This window comes from Camelus ferus, chromosome 2 (assembly GCF_009834535.1).
Source record: "Camelus ferus isolate YT-003-E chromosome 2, BCGSAC_Cfer_1.0, whole genome shotgun sequence".
Lineage (NCBI taxonomy): Eukaryota > Metazoa > Chordata > Mammalia > Artiodactyla > Camelidae > Camelus > Camelus ferus.
This window is the reverse complement of record NC_045697.1, coordinates 18173630-18193565: the sequence shown is the minus strand read 5'-3', so window position 1 is coordinate 18193565 and position 19936 is coordinate 18173630. Positions and strand designations below refer to the sequence as shown.

The 19936-nt window shown below is 41.7% G+C and overlaps 1 protein-coding gene across 3 annotated transcripts in view; it reads right to left on the bottom strand.

The window, feature by feature from the left end:
* The window catches only part of SLC34A2 (solute carrier family 34 member 2), a 187640-nt gene that overhangs the window by 29824 nt on the left and 137880 nt on the right, over nucleotides 1-19936 (bottom strand). For 2 of the 3 annotated variants that reach the window (XM_032495200.1, XM_032495190.1), the window contains exon 2: nucleotides 1939-2017. The exons of the other annotated variant lie outside the window; for it this stretch is intronic. In XM_032495200.1, coding sequence (XP_032351091.1) covers nucleotides 1939-1980 — 42 coding nt within the window. In that variant the 5' untranslated portion in view covers nucleotides 1981-2017. The remainder of the gene's footprint in view (nucleotides 1-1938; nucleotides 2018-19936) is intronic. 3 annotated transcript variants of the gene reach the window in all.

The window sequence follows — 19936 nt, the reverse complement described above, 5'->3', positions numbered from 1 at the left end:
CCTTGGTTGTGGCCATTTGCTTTGTGATAAACCCTGGAGTTACACTAATCTTATGCGTTTCATTTTTCCTATGACTATCTCACAATTAAAAGATTTTTAAAAATTTTATGATATTGGGGAGAGACGCAGGGGAAGGGGTAGTTTCTGGGTTATATTACTGAGTTTGAATCCTTTTGAAGCCAGTAAGTTTGAGCCACTTACTGGCTATGTCACATAAATGTTTACCGTTACCACCAGCATACCTAGCACTTAAATGTGGCTTGCTGTGTCCAGGATGCTTAACCAATGGCGAGTTTGTAAATTGGCCTCATACACAGAGGGCAGGGAGAGACCGAAGAAAGAGGCAGCGGCTTCAAAATTGATAGGTGGCAAGTTTAGTAAGGAAGGGAACTCAGATACGAGGCTTGTCTTGGGCAGCTGCAAGAGAAGTAGATTTCTGCACCCACCCACCAGAAGCTTAAATGTTTATATGGAAGCCTTAACTGGGCTCAGTCACATATACCACCCAGATGGTCTCAGCAACACCTTACTCTCTCAAGGTTGTGTCCTTGGAACAGTTCCTGCTGTGGGTATGGTTGACAGAATGTATGTTCCAAGGACAGGGGAGGGGCTGAGGAGCCTGCAGTTGCTCAGGTCCAGCTCGTGGGTCAACTGGTGGTCACATACTCTTTATTACCTCCTCCAACACCAATTATGTGATAAACTTTTAAAATAGAACACACACAGACTTTCCTGCCAGGAGCAAACTGAATATAACCACCTTCTGATGACTTACTGACTTATGATCATTTTATAAAATCCAATGACAATCCCATATTTCCTTAAGCCCCTCAGAGCTGTTTTTATATCCTAAATAGACCCAAACTGCTACTCCGCTTTAAAATTTTTCCTCTGTGTGTGTGTCTGCATGACTGTGTATATATCTCTGTGTATGTATATAAATATATATACATATGTATATGTGTGTGTGTGTGTATATATATAAACACATCATTTTGGGGGTACTTTTTCTGCCTCTTCCTTTGCAGCATAGTGTTGGCAGGCCATTCACAGGCTCTGAGTTTTCACCATAAATATATGTAGCAGTAACCTCCCTGCTTTATCATTTTCACCATCCATCATTATTATATTGCTATTTCTAACCTGTTGTGGATTAAGAAAATAGCTCACCTCGTTTATTTATCCATTCAGCTGATAGTCATTAAAACTGTGTGTCAAGCAAGAGCAAGTAGCCTGAAAGTTCTATTTATATGTATCTTTTGCTACCCAGACTTAATAACATTTACCTGGGATAATCAGAAAACTGTTTCTTACTACATAGTCCTGGGCTAGGTTCTAAATAGTTGAGACCATTGGCACTGAACTCCCACTTTATAAGGACAGCCCGTATTAGGAATAAAACTAACAGTTAGTGCCATACAAAGGATCTGGGGTAATTAACTCTGAGCCTTACAGCCTGGGTGGTGGCCAGGAGTCCAGTGCAGAGAAAGAGGTGGCTTCCCTGCCATTCTGGCCTTTCTGTTTCCATCACTCATTCCTGCCCCAGGGCCTTTGCTCTTGCCATCCCTCTGCCAGGAACATTCTCCCAGACTTTCACAAGGACACTTCTCCTTACCATTCAGTTCTCAGAGAACTTTACTGTGTATTTCTCTGGCCCACAACTATTGTCACCTTGTTTTTATTTCCTTCACAGATTGTTGTATGGCCTCTTTTTTAAACAACAGACCTCCAAAGAGTTGGCTTCTTCCTGGGCAGAGGGATTGGGATTTGGGATCCAAATTGCTCCCTAATATTTTAATTTCAACTTAAACATTTTTAACCAAGGGGATTTCAAATTTAGAATGTATAACTTTTGATCATATTAGTTTAAATTAATTCTTAATGAATTAATCAAACCCACAAGATGAAATAATACATTCAAGGTAAGGAGGAACTCACAGCTCTGAACTTCAGTCTGAACGCCCTCCAGGAGGCTTGCATCTTCCTTCTACTCTCCGGTGACTCTGGTCCAACAGGCCTGATTGGAGATGCCAAAGGAAGGATGTGAGTAATTCCCAGGCACTGCACCCACACAGAAAGCTCCCTCAACAGCCCCGTAGGGCATCTCATATTCCTACGATGTGCAACTACACCCCACCAGCAGTGAAAATTATGTGGGAGGAGCTATGGAAAAAAAGAAGATGTGTGTATTATCTCAGGAGATAATGCTGACAGTGTGACAGTAGTGCTTAAAAACGGTCTTCTGCTTGGCTTTAGCTCCTAGACTGCCTAATGACCCTCCCCCAAAGTATTATGTATTTAGGTGTTCTTATTGGTGATGCTTATGGTGACAAGCAATTGGAGACCATTTAAATGAATGTGTAACAACTACACATTTCACAAACTTTTCCACATTGACTTACATTATAATCTATAATGTAAGCTAGACACTATATTGTTTCATACATGCATAACAAAATTCTTATATCCAGCCAACCATGAGCCAGTGGGGTAACACTGAAAAGCAGAAAATAGCTATGGAGAGAAAAAGATGGGAAGATACAGACCACCCTTTATGGGGATAATCTGAGGATAAGATTTAATAACTTATTATTATGGAGATATATATATATATCTCCAAACATATTGATTTTGAAATTTTAAAAAATTTATAGATTTTTATCCATTCATCCATTCTTCCATTTATCCTGTCACTCATTGACATGGACAAGCCACCTAACCTGAGCCTCAGTTTTCTTACCTGTTAAATGGGGCCAACATTTAGACCTGCCTTCCCTAACTTACAGATGATGAAAATTTAGTAAGCTAACAGAAGAAGAGGGCTTTGTAACTGTAAAGAGTTACACAAATACATGAGAGCTGGACTGTTTCAACATACTATATATACATACACAAATACTGTTATGTTAAATAGGTAGAAAACAGGGTAGTCCAGCCACATCCCCAAGAAGCTCTACCAAAGGTGAACCTGTGCATTGACAAGGATTAGAATTGCACTGAAAACATTTTTACATGTCCTTTGCTTTACCTGAAAAGCTGCTGAAATGTGTAATAAATTATAGTAACACAAACTCTAGCCCTTTGGGTTCCTACTCTCATGCATATAACAACCTGAGGGTAGGTTAGGGGAGGCCTGGCCTGTGCTGGGATGACATCACCCTGTCTCTTCCTCTGGAAATGCTTCCTGCACTAACCCACTCCGTTATCCACCTCACACTTTACCAGCTAACGGGGGGGGGGGGGGCTCTTAGACTCTTTTGCCCATAACCATGTCCTCTCACTCTGCTTCCTTCTTGAAAGATCTATTTCCTTGAAATCCAGCAGCCTGAGAGAGCCTCCCTAAGCATCCCTGCCTTCCAGCAAACCACTCCCACCCCGATGTCCCTGCCTTTGGATGAGTTAAGACACACCAGGGTGAGACATCCTATCTTGAAACAGTGCTGCTGTTTTGGGAGCTCACTATCAGTCCGGCTTAGCTGTTAAGGAAACAAAGTGGATGAGCGTAGAGCTGGGCAGGAGTCACTCCCTCCAGGGCAGGCCCCAGGCCAAGCAGCCAGGCTGGGAGAAGGCAGGTGTGTTCTGTGCTGGCCTGGACAGGAAATGGCCAGCCAAAGGCTCAGCTCCAGATGCTGCATGAGAAGACCCGGACTGAGGCCGCCAGATCTTCAGACTTTTCTGAAGAAGCCAGATAGCCAGTTTTTCACATGGTATTTACCACTAGGAAAAGAAAAAAATTAGACAAGCCAAACAAAGTAGGTCTGTGGACTGCCAATTCAACTTTCCTCCTGACGCCAGAATATGTTTTCAGGTGTTGAGACCCTGGCTCAATGCCCTTTGCATCAGCCTTGGAAATGGCTTGTCCTCTGCCCCTCCTCCCCTGATGGTTCTCCCTGCCAGTCTCCTAATCCATTCAGTGGGGCCAGTGCTCTTTAAAGTGGCAGAGAGAGGCTTCCGAGGAGACAGTGATACTCCTCACTGGGAGACGGCTGTGCACCCAGGAGAGATGTGAGTCCAGAAAACAAGCTCTCATTTCTCTTCCTCGGCTCAGGCCCTGCCCTCTGAGTCACCAGGCCTGGGAAAAGCAAGGCACTCAGACCAATAGGAGAACCAACCCCTGGCTTTGCCCTGTTAATTCCCAATTACCCAGCAGCAGGAAGCTGCCAGCGACTAAAGTAAGGAAAGATATGCCTGTTGGACTCTCTGCTGTCAAAACCGGGCCTGGAGAGACAGCAGCCGTGTTCTGGGCCTGTCTGCTCAGGCAGCCAGTGCTGAGGGCCGTGGGCAAGCAGCTTGGCGCTGTCCCGGCCGCAGCCAATGCAAGAAAAAGGTATAAAGTGGATTGTCCCATAAAAGCTCCAAAAATAACACCTGAACAAAACCGTTTAGAACTTTTGCATCCATTAGCAGCTTCTTCGGGGCCTGTGACAGTGTTGATAATTTTAGAATTGCTCAGCCAGGCCCACTGACAGGGTATCTAGCCCTTGGATGTAGCCAGAATTCAGGACACGTCAAATGATGTGTTACACAGTTGTGAGAAAGCACTCGACCTCAAAGAATCCAGTTTAAATGGGGAACGGTTAAAGGAACAGAGCACAGACTGACATAATTGTGGGCTGTTTTCAACTTTGCTTAAATATGTATATAAATATGCAGGGGAGCATTCTGGAAAACAATACACAAAGATGTTCAGAACAGTTTTCTCTGGTAGTGGGAATGGGTGAGTTCATTTGCTGTCTATTTTGTGCTGCTCCAAAAAGGATTTAAGGCAACTTACAAATAGACAAAGGAAAATTGATTCAAAAATAAATGAGGAGGAAGAGACAAAAAGAAAGGTAGGGAAGTAAGATTGAGGCAAGAAAGAGGTAGGTGCTACATAGTAAGTGGAACCATATGAAACCGTCATTTTTGTAGGTCAAAAAACCTTCCCAATTTCATGCAGTTCAACTTAATACAGAATGCAGATCTACATTTGCTAGAGCTAAAGCACCTCTGGCTCTCAGTTTTTTGGTCACCTACCAGAAGGGGGATAGAACACCAGTTAAAACCCTATGGTGTTCATCAGGTAAAAACCAACTAGATGCTCAGGACTTCCCTTCTATATTTTCCAAGACCATATTTTCCTTTTGTAACAAGACATTTTAAAAGTAGATGCTTTTTAAATAAATTGGTGTGGGACCTGAGGCCTCTATACTGGAGTTCTCAGATTTGGGGTAATTTTACTCTGTTTCTCAACAACAAGATAATCTCTACTCAACCTACTCCAAAAATGGTTTTGAGTATTCAAATAAGATACTCTTCAATAAGATTCAAATAAGATGTGAAATTCATCAAGCAGCCTTGCATAGAATAGTAATAGTACCATTTATTCAGTGCTGGCGGTAGTCAGATACTCTGCTGGTGCCTAGTAACAAATACACCTTTGGAGTTATAGTCACAGATATCACAGACTTACACTTTATGACATTGGTGAATGTAAATGTTTATGGGTAAAGTGCCTTGCATGATGTCTAACACACAGGAGCTTAACCACAGTAATGATTAGTACTTGTAGGAGATGTAAATGTGTTGCTTGAGTCTTAACTAAGGTCCTAATAATAAAGGTTGTAGAACTTTGCATATTTTATAAGTTGTTTAGTAAATTAAGGAATACCAACTATTATCATAGTGCCTAGTATATAGTGAGGGCTAAGGAAACAGCTGTTATTCCATTTATTTCTTGTTATGCATCTGTTACAACTAGAACCAAAGTCAGGATCTCAAACCCTGGCCTCTCTGGCTCTCAAACCCTTCCCACCACACTATACACATACTGAACACATAGTGGGTACAATATGTAATTATCAATTTAATGAGTCAGACCTCAGTATCTTGAATTTTTTTTTAACCTTGAATCCATTTTTTTTAAGTTATAAATGTTCCCTTAAAACCCCCTGTTACCCTCTTTTGTTTCACTGCTACCTACTTTATCATAACCAATTTCTCCTCCCACCTCTCCTAGTGGGACAAATTATTCTTGTGTTTTATTTTCCTCTGGAATCTCAAGTCTCCCCTGTTCCTTCTCCCTGGCCATCAGAGAGACAGAGACCTTCCCACACCGCAGTCAGTCAAGAAGCTATTATGAAGCACCTACTATTTGTCAGGCTCTATGGGAAGTCCTGGTACCTGCTCTCATAGAGCTTATAGCAATAGATTGTCATCAAAAGTAATTTAACTGATGCACATACAGTGACAAATATAAGGCTCTGCACACAGTAGGACTCCATCCTGATTCTTATCTTTAGTTCTGTGTGGGGAGCCTCTAGGTTCCAAGCCCCCAAACTAGCTCCTCATGCATTATCTCTTTTCATCCTCATATTGTCTCAATTATTCACTGTTTACACACTAGAGATGAGAAATCTAGACCACAGGGGTTCATTCCTTTCCCAGCCTTTTGGGATTCACTCAAATCTGCCTCACTCCAAAGCCTATGCTTTGTCCAGGGCCTGGCACAGGGTGAGATAAGATGCACTTAAAATGTAAAACTCAAGGAGAGAGGGTTCACTCTCCAATTTCCTCTAGGAACCCAGAAGTTCAGTGATACCTGCATCGCCTCTGCTACTCTCCGCCTCCCCTCCCCCCTCCCCCTCCTTCTTCTTCTTCTTTCTCCCAACTCAGCCCAGAGCTGGCCTCTGTCCTGCTCCAAAACCATAATAAGGCGGCCTATTCATCCCTGGTTTTCTGGCAGCACAGATCTCTGGGCCAGTGGTTTCTAAAGAGAAAACCTGCCCCGTGTGCTGGGCTAACTTGAATCTCAATCATGGGACAGCAGTCTAGCAGCAGGACCAGACAGAGCTCCAGCAGCCAAGGATGTTTTATACTTTCCCAGGCACTAAAGCAAGAGCCAGGCCAGCTGGCAGGAAAAGCCAGAGAACTCACAACAGCACCTCATCATCTAAATGGTAGTTTCTAAAGTGCGGTTCCCAGACCAGCAGCACCTGCAGCACTGGGACCCTGCTGGCAATGCAGCTCTCAGGCCCCATCCCAAATCTCCTGATGGGAAAGTCCAGAGATGGGGTCCAGCAATCATACCTGTGATTCTGGTGTGCATCTATCTAATTTGGGGGAACTGCTGGCCTTTAAGATAAAGCCCAGTCTGCTCCAGCAGAACCTCCATGGCTTATCTCTTTTCTCCCCTCTGTGTCACCTCCTCCAGGAAGCCCTCCCTGAAGAAGGGCAAACACAGTGCTTTATTAGTTTTTGTGTCCCTGGTGCCTAGCGCAGAGCCTGGTTATAGTAATGAAACCAAAGCGGTCATGAGAAAGTGGGGTTCAGGGTGTAGTTTCCACAGAGGAAATACAACACCTTCCCGAGCCAGCACTCTGGCCAATGCCCAATGCCATGGCCAGGTAAGTCTAGAGTGAAAAGTCCAGGTGAAACAGGAGGTCTCAGAATAGCGAACTGACACACCTATTTTCCCCCAGAAGTGGCAGCTGCTCCTCAGCTTTAGCTGACGGCTGCTATTGGGAACGAAGACCAGTGTTGTCACTCCTCTCACATCTCAGAAGCCAGAAATTAAGACTTTTTGGTAAAATTTCAGAATTTTGGGGGTTGGCTTAAATTAAAAACAACAGCAACTCCAAAACCCAACTGTAGGAGTCAAACAAAATACATCTCAGGCCAAATGCCACATACTAGGTGCTGGCTAGCTCACTACCACTGCCTAGTATCGCTGTTTAATTCTTTCTAGAACTTAAGTTCTTTTTTTTCTTTTCTGTTAGAACTTAAGTTATTAATGACAATAGAAGGCAGATATCACTAAACTTTTGGGGTCCTGGAGGGAATTGGAGAGTGAGTACCTCCTTTTTCTCATTGCCATGTCCCCCAAACCTAGAAGGTTGCCTGGCTCAGAGTAGAACTCAACTGACATTCATGAAATGAATGAATAACACAGAGGACAGCCAACGTCTTCAGCATCATCGCCTGATTTTGTGCCAATTCCCCCTTTATCAGAACCTGGCTCATCTCAGGAAGGATGGTCTCCAGGAGCCCTCCTGATTGCAGCCATCGCATTCTTCCCCCAAATCTCCAAAACACCCAGTGCCTTCCCACTACTAATGATGGCGTGGTTGCCCCTTTAGCTCTCTCCCATCACAGAATGAGGAAGGTGCGGAGGGCTCCTTGCCCCGAGATGTGTCCATGTTGGCACTGGGCAGCTGTCCAGAGGATTTTATGCTGAGGACAGCTGCTAGTTACCAGGAACAATAAACGCTCTGTATCCCTATAGGAACTCAATAAAATTGGGCTCTTTCCCCTCCCTTGCTGGAGGCTTCAGGACTCCTGAGAAAGGTCTGGGAGGTTTGCCATCTTCAACTGCTACTGTTCGCTGTTATTTCATTCTTTCTCATCTGCAGGGGGTGGGACCCTTGAATGTGACTCAGAAAAATGCAGTGGGCAGTCACAGTGGGGCAAACACAACCTAATCTCATCTTGGTTCAGGAAGTGAGACTCTTCTAATTTGGGGTCACGGCACAAGTCACATAGTCCCTGCCCTTTATGGGAAATCTGGCCAAATTTTGACTTTTTCCAGAAACTTCCAAAGTAAACTGTGCTGATCCAAGCACTGTGGTACCCTACCCACTGACTCTTATCTCCCAGGGGATCTGTTAAAACACTTTCTCCTATCCCAGGAATTTAAGGCCCCATCATGTGGTGTACCTCCAGAGAAACCTTTGTTCAGATAAAATCACAGTGTGGCCATGATCTCAACAGTTTACAGATAACACAGAAGCACAGAATGTTTTATGTTTAAGTTGGAACAAACTTTAGGAATCATCCTTTTCAGTGATTTTTTTTTCATTGTAAACAGATACAACAGACCTAAGCAGAATTGTGTCATCTAATCCCCCAGCCTCCCGTAGTCTTTCCCCCTCCTAATCTCCCTTCCAGCCCTGATAACCTGGGGGCAGGGGTGGGGGTGAGTGCAGAGGAACAGGGGTGCAGATTGGGAGGAAGCTCTGTGAAACCCCTGGGATTCCTGAGTTGCAGTTTGAAAACCTGAATCAATCCTCATGTTTTGAAAAAAAATAAGAAAAAAAAAAACACACTAAAGATTTCTCTTCTAAAAGGAATGGAGAGTCATTGTGGAAATTGTGAAATTTCTTAAAAATTAAAAAGAAAGAGGAAAGTTACTATCAATGAATAGTCACGATGACAGTTTGGGTGCATTTTCTTCCAGTTTTTCAGTTTCCCTCACACAGGTTTTGTTTTTTGGGGGTTTTTTGTTTGTTTGTTTTTTGCCTGGGGCTGTGAGCAACCAAAGTGCCGGCTCATTTTTCCCAGTTCCTAGGGAAAAGCGAGCCAGTGGTGGGGGCCTGAGTCATAGTTGCCCAGACCTCCGTCCCCACTGGGCTGATTCCATAGATCTGGCTTCATTCTGCTTTGTGCCTCAATTACCCTTTTTGATGACCTCACTTATTCAGTGTGGGTGTCATAATTGGTGGATTCCGGGCCCTTGGGTGGGATTTTGTCTGGAAAGCAGATACTACACTTGGCCCCAAGTGAGGCCAGAGTTACAGCCACCACGTGGGCCTCCAAGCTTCGGCCTCGGGTCAGGGAGAGGAAGACAAGCAGGCAGGCTCCAGGGGCAGGCTGCACACCACTGGAGGGCTTTATCATTTTTGTTGAGTGAGTGAGAAGGAATCACTGACTTCTCCTTCCTCATTCTCAGCTGATGATACCATTTCTAATCTTGCTGCGAAAATGGGAGCCCTCAGGAGAAACCTTCCCATGCCTCCACCAAATTAACTCATCTTCCTGAATTTGTACCCTTATACTCTGCATTCCCGCTTTGCACCTGGCTAAGCTCTGCCGGCTCTTATCCCAAGCAACACCTTCTCCCTTACTACATCCTCTTCCCTCTCACCTGCTCCAGGACAACTTTCCTGAAAGTACTACCCCCCACCCCTGTATCATTCACTTCTTTCCTCAATGGGAATCTTTCCCATTGGCATATAACTGGCTGGCTTTTCTGCCATCTTTAGGAACCAACCCCTTCCTTGACCTTACATGGCCCTCTTAGCTACTGTCCCATTTCTCTTGCTCCTCTTTTAGCAAAATTCTTTGAAAGAGTCATCCACTTTCTGTCTTTACTTCTTTCCTCCCTCCCATTCTTTCCCAAATCCATTCTAACCAGGCTTTGGCCGCCAATACGCCACTAAAAGAGTTTCTTATCAAGGTCACCATTGCCTTCCATGTTCCTAACCCCATGGTCAGTGCTTGGTCATCTTATTCAACCTCATGACAGCATTTGAGGTGCATGATCCCTCTCTCAGACTTGAATGATTTTATCGCTCAGTTTCTTTCTTAATGTTCCTCCTACATCGTGGCCAGTCACTCCTTCTCACAAGTCACTTGTTGAATTCCCTTCCTGACCCTTACATGTCAAAGTGCCTCAGGAACCAGTCCTCAGTTCTCTTCCACTCAGTCCTTAGATGAATGACTTTCAAACTTTTGACCATGACTCACAGTAAGAAATACATTTTACATCCTGACCCAGTTTGCTTATACACACAAACACAACTGAAATAAAATATTTCACAAAACAATGACTAACATCACTATGTAAAACACAGTCTGAAATTTTCTATTCTATTCACTTTCCCTTTTTTTTTTAAAGGCTGGTCAGGACTCAGGATCACCATTGGACCATGCCCTTGTATTTAAATGCCTTCTAATGCTACCTCTGTGCTGACAGCTCCAAAATATGTTATCTCCAGCCTGGACCTGAGCTTCAGACATGAGTTTCCAACTGCCTCTCAATGGTTCCCTTCACAGGCATATCCCACCAGCCTTTCAAACACAACATGATCTAAACTCCACTCTTGACTTCCTCAGCCTTCCTCATCTCAGTAATGATTCACTCAGTTGCTCCGATCAAAAGTTTTAGAGCATAATATTTAAAGAAGAGTTAATATCTATCCTTCCCAAACTATTCAGAAAAGTTGAAGAGGAAGGAATGCTTCCAAACTCATTCTATGAGGCCAGCATTACCCTGATACCAAAATCAAAGACACCACAGAAAAAAAAAGAAAAGAATAGGAAATTGAAGGCCAATATCCCTAATAAAAAGAATAGAAAAGAAAATTGAAGACCAATATCCCTAATAAAAATAGATGCAAAAATTCTTAACAAAATATTAGCAAGCTGAATTAAACAATACATTAAAAGGAAGGATCAAGTGGGATTTATTCCAAGGGTATAAAGATGGTTCAATGTTTGTAAATCAACATAATACACCACATTAATAGGACAAAGGGTAAAAATCAGGTGATCATCTCAATATATGCAGAAAAAGCATCTGACAAAATTCAACATCCATTGACAGTAAATACTCTTCAACAAAGTGGGTATAGGGGGAACATACCTCAAATTAATAAAGACCATATATCACAAAATCACATTTAACATCATACTGAATGATGAAAAACTGAAAACTTTTCCTCTAAGGTCAGGAACAAGACAAAGTTGCCCACTCTCACCACTTTTATTCAACATAGTGTCTGAAGTCCTTGCCACAGCAATCAGACAAGAAAAAGAAATAAAAGTCATCCAGATTGGAAGGCAAGAGGTAAAACTATCATTTTTGTAGACATGATACTATATATAGAAAAACCCCTAAATACTCCACTAAAAAAACTATTAGAACTAATAAATGAATTCAGTAAAGTTGCAGGATACAAAATTAATATACAGAAATCTGTTGCATTTCTATACACTAATAATGAGCAACTAGAAAGAGAAATTAAGAAAACAATAGCATTTACAATTGCATCAAAAACAATAAAATACCTAGGAATAAATTTAACCAAGGAAGTGAATGACCTGTACTCTGAAACTTATAAGACATTGATGGAAGAAATTAAAGACAACAAAAATAAATGGAAAGATATTCCACCCTTATGTTAAAATGTTCATACTACCCAAAGCAATCTACAGATTCAATGCAATCCCTATAAAAATACCCATGGCATTTTCCACAGAACAAGAACACGAAACCACAGAAGACCCCAGATAGCCAAAGCAATCTTGAGAAAGAGGAACAAAGCAGTAAGCACTATATGTCCAGATTCCAAACTATACTACAAAGCTACGTAGTCAAAACAGTATGGTACTGGCACAAAATCAGACACAGAGAGCCCAGAAATAAACCTACATTTATATGGCAATTTAATCTACAACAAAGAAGCCAAAAAAAAAAAAAGAAAAAAAAACAAAACCAGGAAAAAAAGTCTCTTCAATAAATGGTGCTGGGAATACTGGACAGTCATATGTAACAGAATGAAACTAGTCCACTTTCTTACACAATATACAAAAAATAAACTCAAAATGGATTAAAGCTTTAAATGTAAGACCTGAAACTATAAAACCTTTAGAAAAGAATATAAGCAGTACGCTCTGTGACGTTGGTCTTAGAAATATTTTTTTGGATCTGTCTCCTGAGGCAAGGACAACAAAAGCAAAAATAAACAAATTTGACCACATCAAACTAAAAAGTTTTTTGCACACTGAAGGAAACCATCAACTAAATGAAAAGGCAATCCACTGAATGGGAGAAGATATTTGCAAATGATATGTCTGATATGGAGATAATATCCAAAATATAAAGAACTCATACAGCTCAATATCAAGAAACAAGACAAACAATCTGATTTAAAAATGAGCAGAGGACATGAATGACACTTCTCCAAAGAAGATGTATAGATGGCCAACAGGCACATGAAAAGGTGCTCAACATCACTAATCATCAGGGAAATGAAAATTAAAACCACAATGAGCTATCACCTCACATCTGTCAGAATAACTATTATCAAAAAGACAACTAATAAATGTTGGCAAGGATGTAGAGAAAAAGGAGTCCTCTTATACTGCACTGTTAGTGGGATTGTAAATTGGTACAGTCACTATGGAAAACAGTATGGAGTTTCCTCAAAATTTTAAATAGACCTACCATATGATCCAGTGATTTCACTTCTAGATATTTATCCCAAGAAAATGAAAACACGATTTCAAAAAGATATGTACCCCAATGTTCATTGTAGTATCATTTATAATAGCCAAGATATGGAAGCAACCTAAGTATTCATCAATAGATAAGTGGATAAAGAAAATGTGATGTATGTATGCAATGAAATATCACTCAGCCACAAAAACGAAAGAAATCTTGCCATTTGCAACATGGATGGACCTAGAGAGCATAATGCTAAGTGAAATAGGTCGGACAGAAAGACAAATACCCTATGATCCCACCCATATGTGGAATCAAAAAAAAAAAAAAAAAAAAAAGAACAAACAAAACAAAACAAAACAGACTCATAGATACAGAGAACAAACTGGTGGTTGCTAGAGGGGAAGGGAGTGAAACAGGTGAAAGGGATTAAGAGGTACCAACTTCCAGCTGTAAAATAAATAAATCATAGAGATGTAATGTACAGCATAAGGAATATAGTCAATAACATTGTAATAACTTTGTATGCTGACAGATGATAACTAGACTTGTAGTGATCATTTTATAGTACATAAAAATATTGAATCACTATGTTGCACACTTGACACTAACATAATATTGTAAGTCAATTATACTTCAATTAAAAAAACTTTGGAGTTTAAATTTGTACCCTTTTGATTCTTTCTTTCTCATTCTTACAACAAATACATTATAAAATTCCTCAAATGGCTCTACCTTCAAAATATACTTCCAAGGTCACCACTTAGCAGCATTTCTACTCGATGCTAGCCTGGTTGTCATCTTCACTCACCTGGATTATTTCTAGTGTCTCAATGGACTTTCTGAATGTGCTCCAACTCCTCTGCAGTCTGTTCTCCAATACAGCAGCCAAAGGAATCTGTGACATAAACTAGATCACATCCTTTCCTCCTCAAGCCTTCCTAGGTCTCCCCATTCCACTTATAACACAATCTAAAGTCTTTCTGGGCCCTCCACAGTGGGCTGCTCTAACCTCTTTTCCTTCACTTTAGCCACATCAGCCCTCCTGCTTTCCTCAAACTTGGCAAGTACATTCCTATCCCAGAGCAAGTGTCCTTGCTGGTCCCTCTTCCTGGACAGTGCGAGTGTTTTACAACTTGCTTCCTTGCTTCACTCAAGCCTCTGCTCAAATACCTACTCTGAGAAAGTTTCCCTGACCACTTGGGGGCTATTTAACCGCCATTCTGTCTTGTTTTCCTTTCCTTCACACTCATCACCCCACAACATTTTTCTATATTTTTCACTTCTTCCATTGTCTGTAGACCATAAGTTCCTTGAGGGCAGGTTTATCTTGCTCACTGGGCCTTGTAAGTTCCTGATACACAGTAAGTATTCAATGAATTTTTTTGGACCAAATGATAGTCAAATGGCTTCATTCCAAGCAGGTGAAGGTTAAGTGGACATTAAGGATGATAAGTAGTGGGGCTTCAGGCACAATGGATAGAGCATGCCCTGCACTAAAATATTCAAGTTTACATCCAAAACAAAATTAATCTAACAAGAAATGTCACTGTGTTGACATAATCAGAATCCTTCAACAGGCTACCAAGCAAGATGGGAGGGGGGTGCTAAATTTTAAAACTCAGAGAACATTAGAGTTGAGAACTTTAAGATCTTTGAGATCTTCCTCATTAAACAAATTGGCAACCTGATGTTCAAATCTTTAATGACCTGTCCAGGGTTACTGCAATCTGGGGCAAAGCCGAGGAAGATCAAGGGTCTTCTGAACCCAGTGCAGGAGTAATCTTTCTATCTGCTATAGAATATTTTATGAGGCCTTGGAGAGGCCACGTGAATTGATTTGAATTGTTGAAATGCAGAAAAATCCATCCTCTCGGGGAGTACCTGTCCAGTTGAGGTAACTGTGGAGAAGAGCAGATCTGGACGAAACTTCAATCAGGAAGGAGTGACAAGGTTATGACACTTGGCTTACCCACCCTACCCTCAACCAGATGGTGTATTAGGGTAAATTCTCTACTTTGAACAAAACTGGCTTTTGCTAAGATTTATGTACTAGGAAGCAAAGTCAACTTTATAACTCCAGATTCAGTGAGGACTTCTATTCTCAGGCTGCCTCCTGCAAACTGGGAGAATATGAGCTGATAAATAACTTACACATGGAACTAGACTAGGGGACCTTGCAAATAAAGGTTACCAGGGCACCACTGGCATGGAAATGAGATGTTACTAGAAAAGCAATCATTTTCTACAGAAGCTTTGATTTCCTTATTTCTCCCTTTATTATGTTATGAGCATTTTTCTTTGAAGTTATTGACTCTGCAACTTGCAAATGCCTTTTCCCACTCTTGCTGAGAGCTCCTGCCAGAGAAACAAGTGGGTATCTTCACTCTCACCCCTCTCCAGACTGTCCTGCATCTGGCAAAGGGAGAATTGTTTATGGGAACCCCTGAACTAGGTGGTTCTCTCCTGCATTAATAGGGTCTCGTGGGTACCTCTGTAAGGATGAGGTAGTCCCAACCACCCTCAGGGAAACTACCGACCCCTCCCATCCTTAATCTCCAGAAGCAAGGGTAGGGGAAGGTGGGGGAAGGAGGTCATGTAGGTCTGGATGCAATGCCAGGTGTACCCCCAAGGCCCCATCTCCCCCACCTTCCCACACTTCACCAGGGGGAGGTGGAGCAGGAGCATCTGGTGAGTAAATGGAACATCCCCAGGGCTCCAGAAATCACCATATTTGTCAAGAGTAGAGCAATATATCACAGCCCAGGGTTAAATCTTTATGGGTTTGGGTTTATCTCATTTAATCTTCAGAATCGCCTTATAAACTTGATTCCATCCACATTTTGCAGAGTATCTAAAATCACACAGCTAGTAAGTGGCAAAGCACAGGAACCCAGAATACCAAAACCTATTGCTTTTCATCACTAAGTGTTCTGGCAAGGCACAAGACTCATCATTTAATGGTCCTAACAATTCTAAGCAGTCTGGTCATTTAATCTCCAGTTTACGGATGAAGAGCTTAGACTCAGAGAGGATTTGATATTCTATCCGAAGTTACAAAGTTAGTTTCTGGTCCAACCACGATTCAAACCGAGATTAACTACTGCTTCATACAATCTCTCACAGGTCTAAGCATGAAGCTGAGGACCCATCTACTGATGGGACCCAAGCTCTTGAACAGGTGTCCCTCAGCAGGCAGCTCGATGACAGATCAGAAGACCCCCTTACTCTGGGTACAGGACCTCTCCCCCTTGCTCTGCGCCCTCCTTGATGGATCACTCTGACTTCATTCATCACTCTCTGCTGAGCTTCTGACACCCCCTCTCCACCACCTTCCCAGAGACGAGCTCTGTTCATCCAGGACTTGAAGAAACCAAGTACACCATGGTTCTAGGTCTCTTGGACCCCATAGCATCTTCATACAGGGAAAGGATGCAACTGGCAAGAGCTGGAAATTGCTGCTTCCTGAGAGTGAGGAAGATACCGGGCCTTACACAAGGTAAGCCAAGATGTAAACTAGCCCGCTCATGCCTACAGCCTCCCTAAGCCTACTCTACTCAGTTTCCGCCTCACGGCCCAACAGCCCCACCCAGGCCCTGAACACAACTGGAAGAAGGGGTGCTACTGGCATCATGTGGGTCGGGTCTAGGTCTGCTGCTAAACAGCCTGCACTGCCCAGGACAGTCCCCAGCAAAGGACGATCCAGTCAAAAGTTCATTAGTACCAAGGCTGAGAAATTCTGAGCTAGAGTGTTTTTGTTTTCTTCAAAGCAGATAGAGGCTGCCATTCTGCAAATTATACCTGAAATCTGTGTTCTGTCTACCGTGTGCCACAGGTCTCTACGCCTGTTTAGGAAGCTAACAGTGTAAAGAATAATTAATTCCTTTCTTCAAGAGACACAGGAAAGCAACTAGAAGAAAAGTCAAATTGTTAGAGCAGGCAGATAGCTAGATATGAGCAGAGAAAGGGGGACACAGACCAAAATGCAGGAATTAGGCAGAAAGGAGAGGCACAGGCCAAATGCAGGAAACCACACATCACGTGAGCAGCAGGGATCCTTGCGCAGAGAAAGAAAAGCTGGAATCTTTGGGCTGATAAGGGACTACACCTTTTGGCTTGGAGACCAAAAAAGAAAGGTCAGAAAAGGCAGGAATTTCCAGTGTCCAAATGTAACCTTTTACTCATTATGCCATCATTTCAATAAAATTAGCCTTGCAGATCAGAAGTACCCATCACGCACCGACGCCATGACACTTCCGATCCAGGCTAAATAAGGACAAAAATCCCTCCTCCCTTTGGGAAGGTGGAGTTGGGATGATAATCAGAGCATACGGCCCCAAACCCTTTCCTCCCCAATGAATATTCTGCCCATTCATCTTTACACCCTATGTAACTAACTTGCCAAAGAAACTCAGGGCAGCTGCTCACCTGAGCCTGCCCGCTCTCCCCTGAGAGTGTACTATCCATCCTTTAATAAATCCTCACTTTACCTTTTTAACCTTTAAGTCCTGTCTCTGAATTCTTTCTGGGACGGGACAAGAACCTGGAACACCAGTTGCACCTATCAGCGACAAAATGATCCATTCCTTCTTCCAGAGCCCAGGATAAAAGATTAGGGGAGTTTGACAGACATTTGAAATGTCTGATGTGACAACATGGCGCCTGTGTGAAGACATACAGCTGCCTCTTTGACTGGACCAGAGAAGCTCCAGCTAATGGTCAGGTTCAGAAGCCAAGCTCTTGTAATCCAAGTGGTTTCTGGTCGCGAGTCCTCATCCATCTCAACCTTTCTAGTTGTTCTGACATTTTTGATACATGCTCCTTTCTTGAGACTCTTTTCACCCATGGCTTCTGCGACATTGCATCGTTCTGGTTTAATGTGTGCTGCCCCTGACAGTTGATCCCCTCCCAGGACTCCCTCACCTCCTTTGAATACGTTCTCTTCTCTGCTTTCTCTAAACTCAATTGTTAACACCCTTTGGGGGTTAAAACTTGGGATCCATGGGCCTTGTAGAGCCTGGCTGCTGTCACAAGCATGGCCCAAGGTTTATCTGCCCTCAGGCAGAGCGTTGATGGATCCAACTCAACATTACTGTACTTCCCATGAACTGTGGGGTGCTACCAGATGTGAACCACAGAGAAGAAGAAAGAATTCCATCAGGGTCAAGGTCTTCCCTTTTAAATAGAAGAGACATTTAAATATGCTAAAGCCAAAAAAAAAAAAAAAAGTCCACAAAATCAGATCTAATTTAAAGAAATATAATCTTGAAATGTAGCAGCCTGGGTGGAGACACAGATGCCTGGGATTACGCCTAGAGTTTTGGAGTTTTTGAGATAAAGACTACGAAAAAAAAGCTCAGTACTGGAGTCCCCAGGGGGAGATTCAGAATAAAGAGGAGCTGCAAAGTAAATCACCTAGAATCTCAACATTTTCATGATACATTAAAGATAATCTGTCCATACATGTTATTTTAATTTCTTGAAATGTTAAGGACAATTTAGCATATTAGTATCTATAATAGGTTAACATGGAGGTTTTAATTTAAAACAGGTAATTGTATAATTGACTTAAGCATGGACATTTAAATTGAAATTTCATTCAGTATGTAAACCATATTGGAACACTTAAGAGTATTTAAAATCCATCCTTTTAAGGTTCAATTTGTTAGATTTATAAAAATGATGTAGGTGTCTTGGAAAGTTTGTTATATTCGACAATTGTTAATAACTTAAAGAAACCAAATATACTGAAAGTATAAGTGAAGTTTAAAATGTAAATAATCTAATTTTATAATTTGTTCCTTAAACTTTGGTAGATTTATAAATAGTGCAAAGATATTCATAAACTGAATCTAAGAAGATGAAGGGAGAAATAGTTTTTAAAAATGGAAACTTGAACAAATTTAAAATGATATTTTAAAAACTGAAATCTTTTCAGAATAATCCTTTCCATACACAAATTTAATCTCCAGGGCACACAAAAAATAAGCAAAAACCACCCATCCAGACAACTGGGTTGAACTTGAATGCAAGTTTTTCTGAATATGCGGATGTGCGCATTTTTCTGGGAAGTGGGTCTAGATCTTTTCTCATATCCACAAGGTCCTCGACCTCAAAAGTTTAAGAACCTCTTCCTGTGGAGGGAGTTCCTTGTGCATCTTTCTCTCCAGCCCCACCGGTCCTACTGGTTGCTGTGGAGTATCACCTGGACGTCCCACCAGCACCCCACATGCAATAGTCTGCAAAACCATGTTATCAGAGGGACCCTCTCAAATCAGTTCCTTCCACAGAGATCCCTCTCTACCCAGCAACCCAGACAGTGTCAGCTTTCACGGGCCCTCCCCTTTGGCAAAAAAATCCAACCAATTACCTAATTCTATTGATCTCTTTATTGACTCTCCTGATTCTATTGCTTCCTTTTTTTACTTTAATTTTTTTATTGAGGTATAGTTGATTTATAATATTTCAGGTATACAGCAAAGTGATTCAGTTTTATATATATATATATATATATAATATATATTTATATAATATATATATATATAATATCAATTCTTTTTGAGATTCTATTCCATTCTAGGTTATTACAGGATACTGAATACAGTTCCCTGTGCTATACAGTAGGACCTTGCTATGTATCTAGTTTATATATAGAAGTGTGTACCAGTTAAACCCAAATTCCAAATTTATCCCTCCCCTACCTTTCCCCTTTGGTAATCATAAGTTTGTTTTCTATGTCTGTGTGTCTATTTCAGTTTTGTAAATAAGTTCGTTTGTATCACTTTTTTAGATTTCACATATAAGTGATATGATATTTGTCTTTGCCTGACTTACTTCACTTAACATGGTAAACCTATTAATCAATTCTAATTGATTCTATTGGAAGTCAATAGAATTAGGTAATTGGTTGGATATTTCCTTCCTTTGTGCCACAAAGATCTGAACTGCCACAAA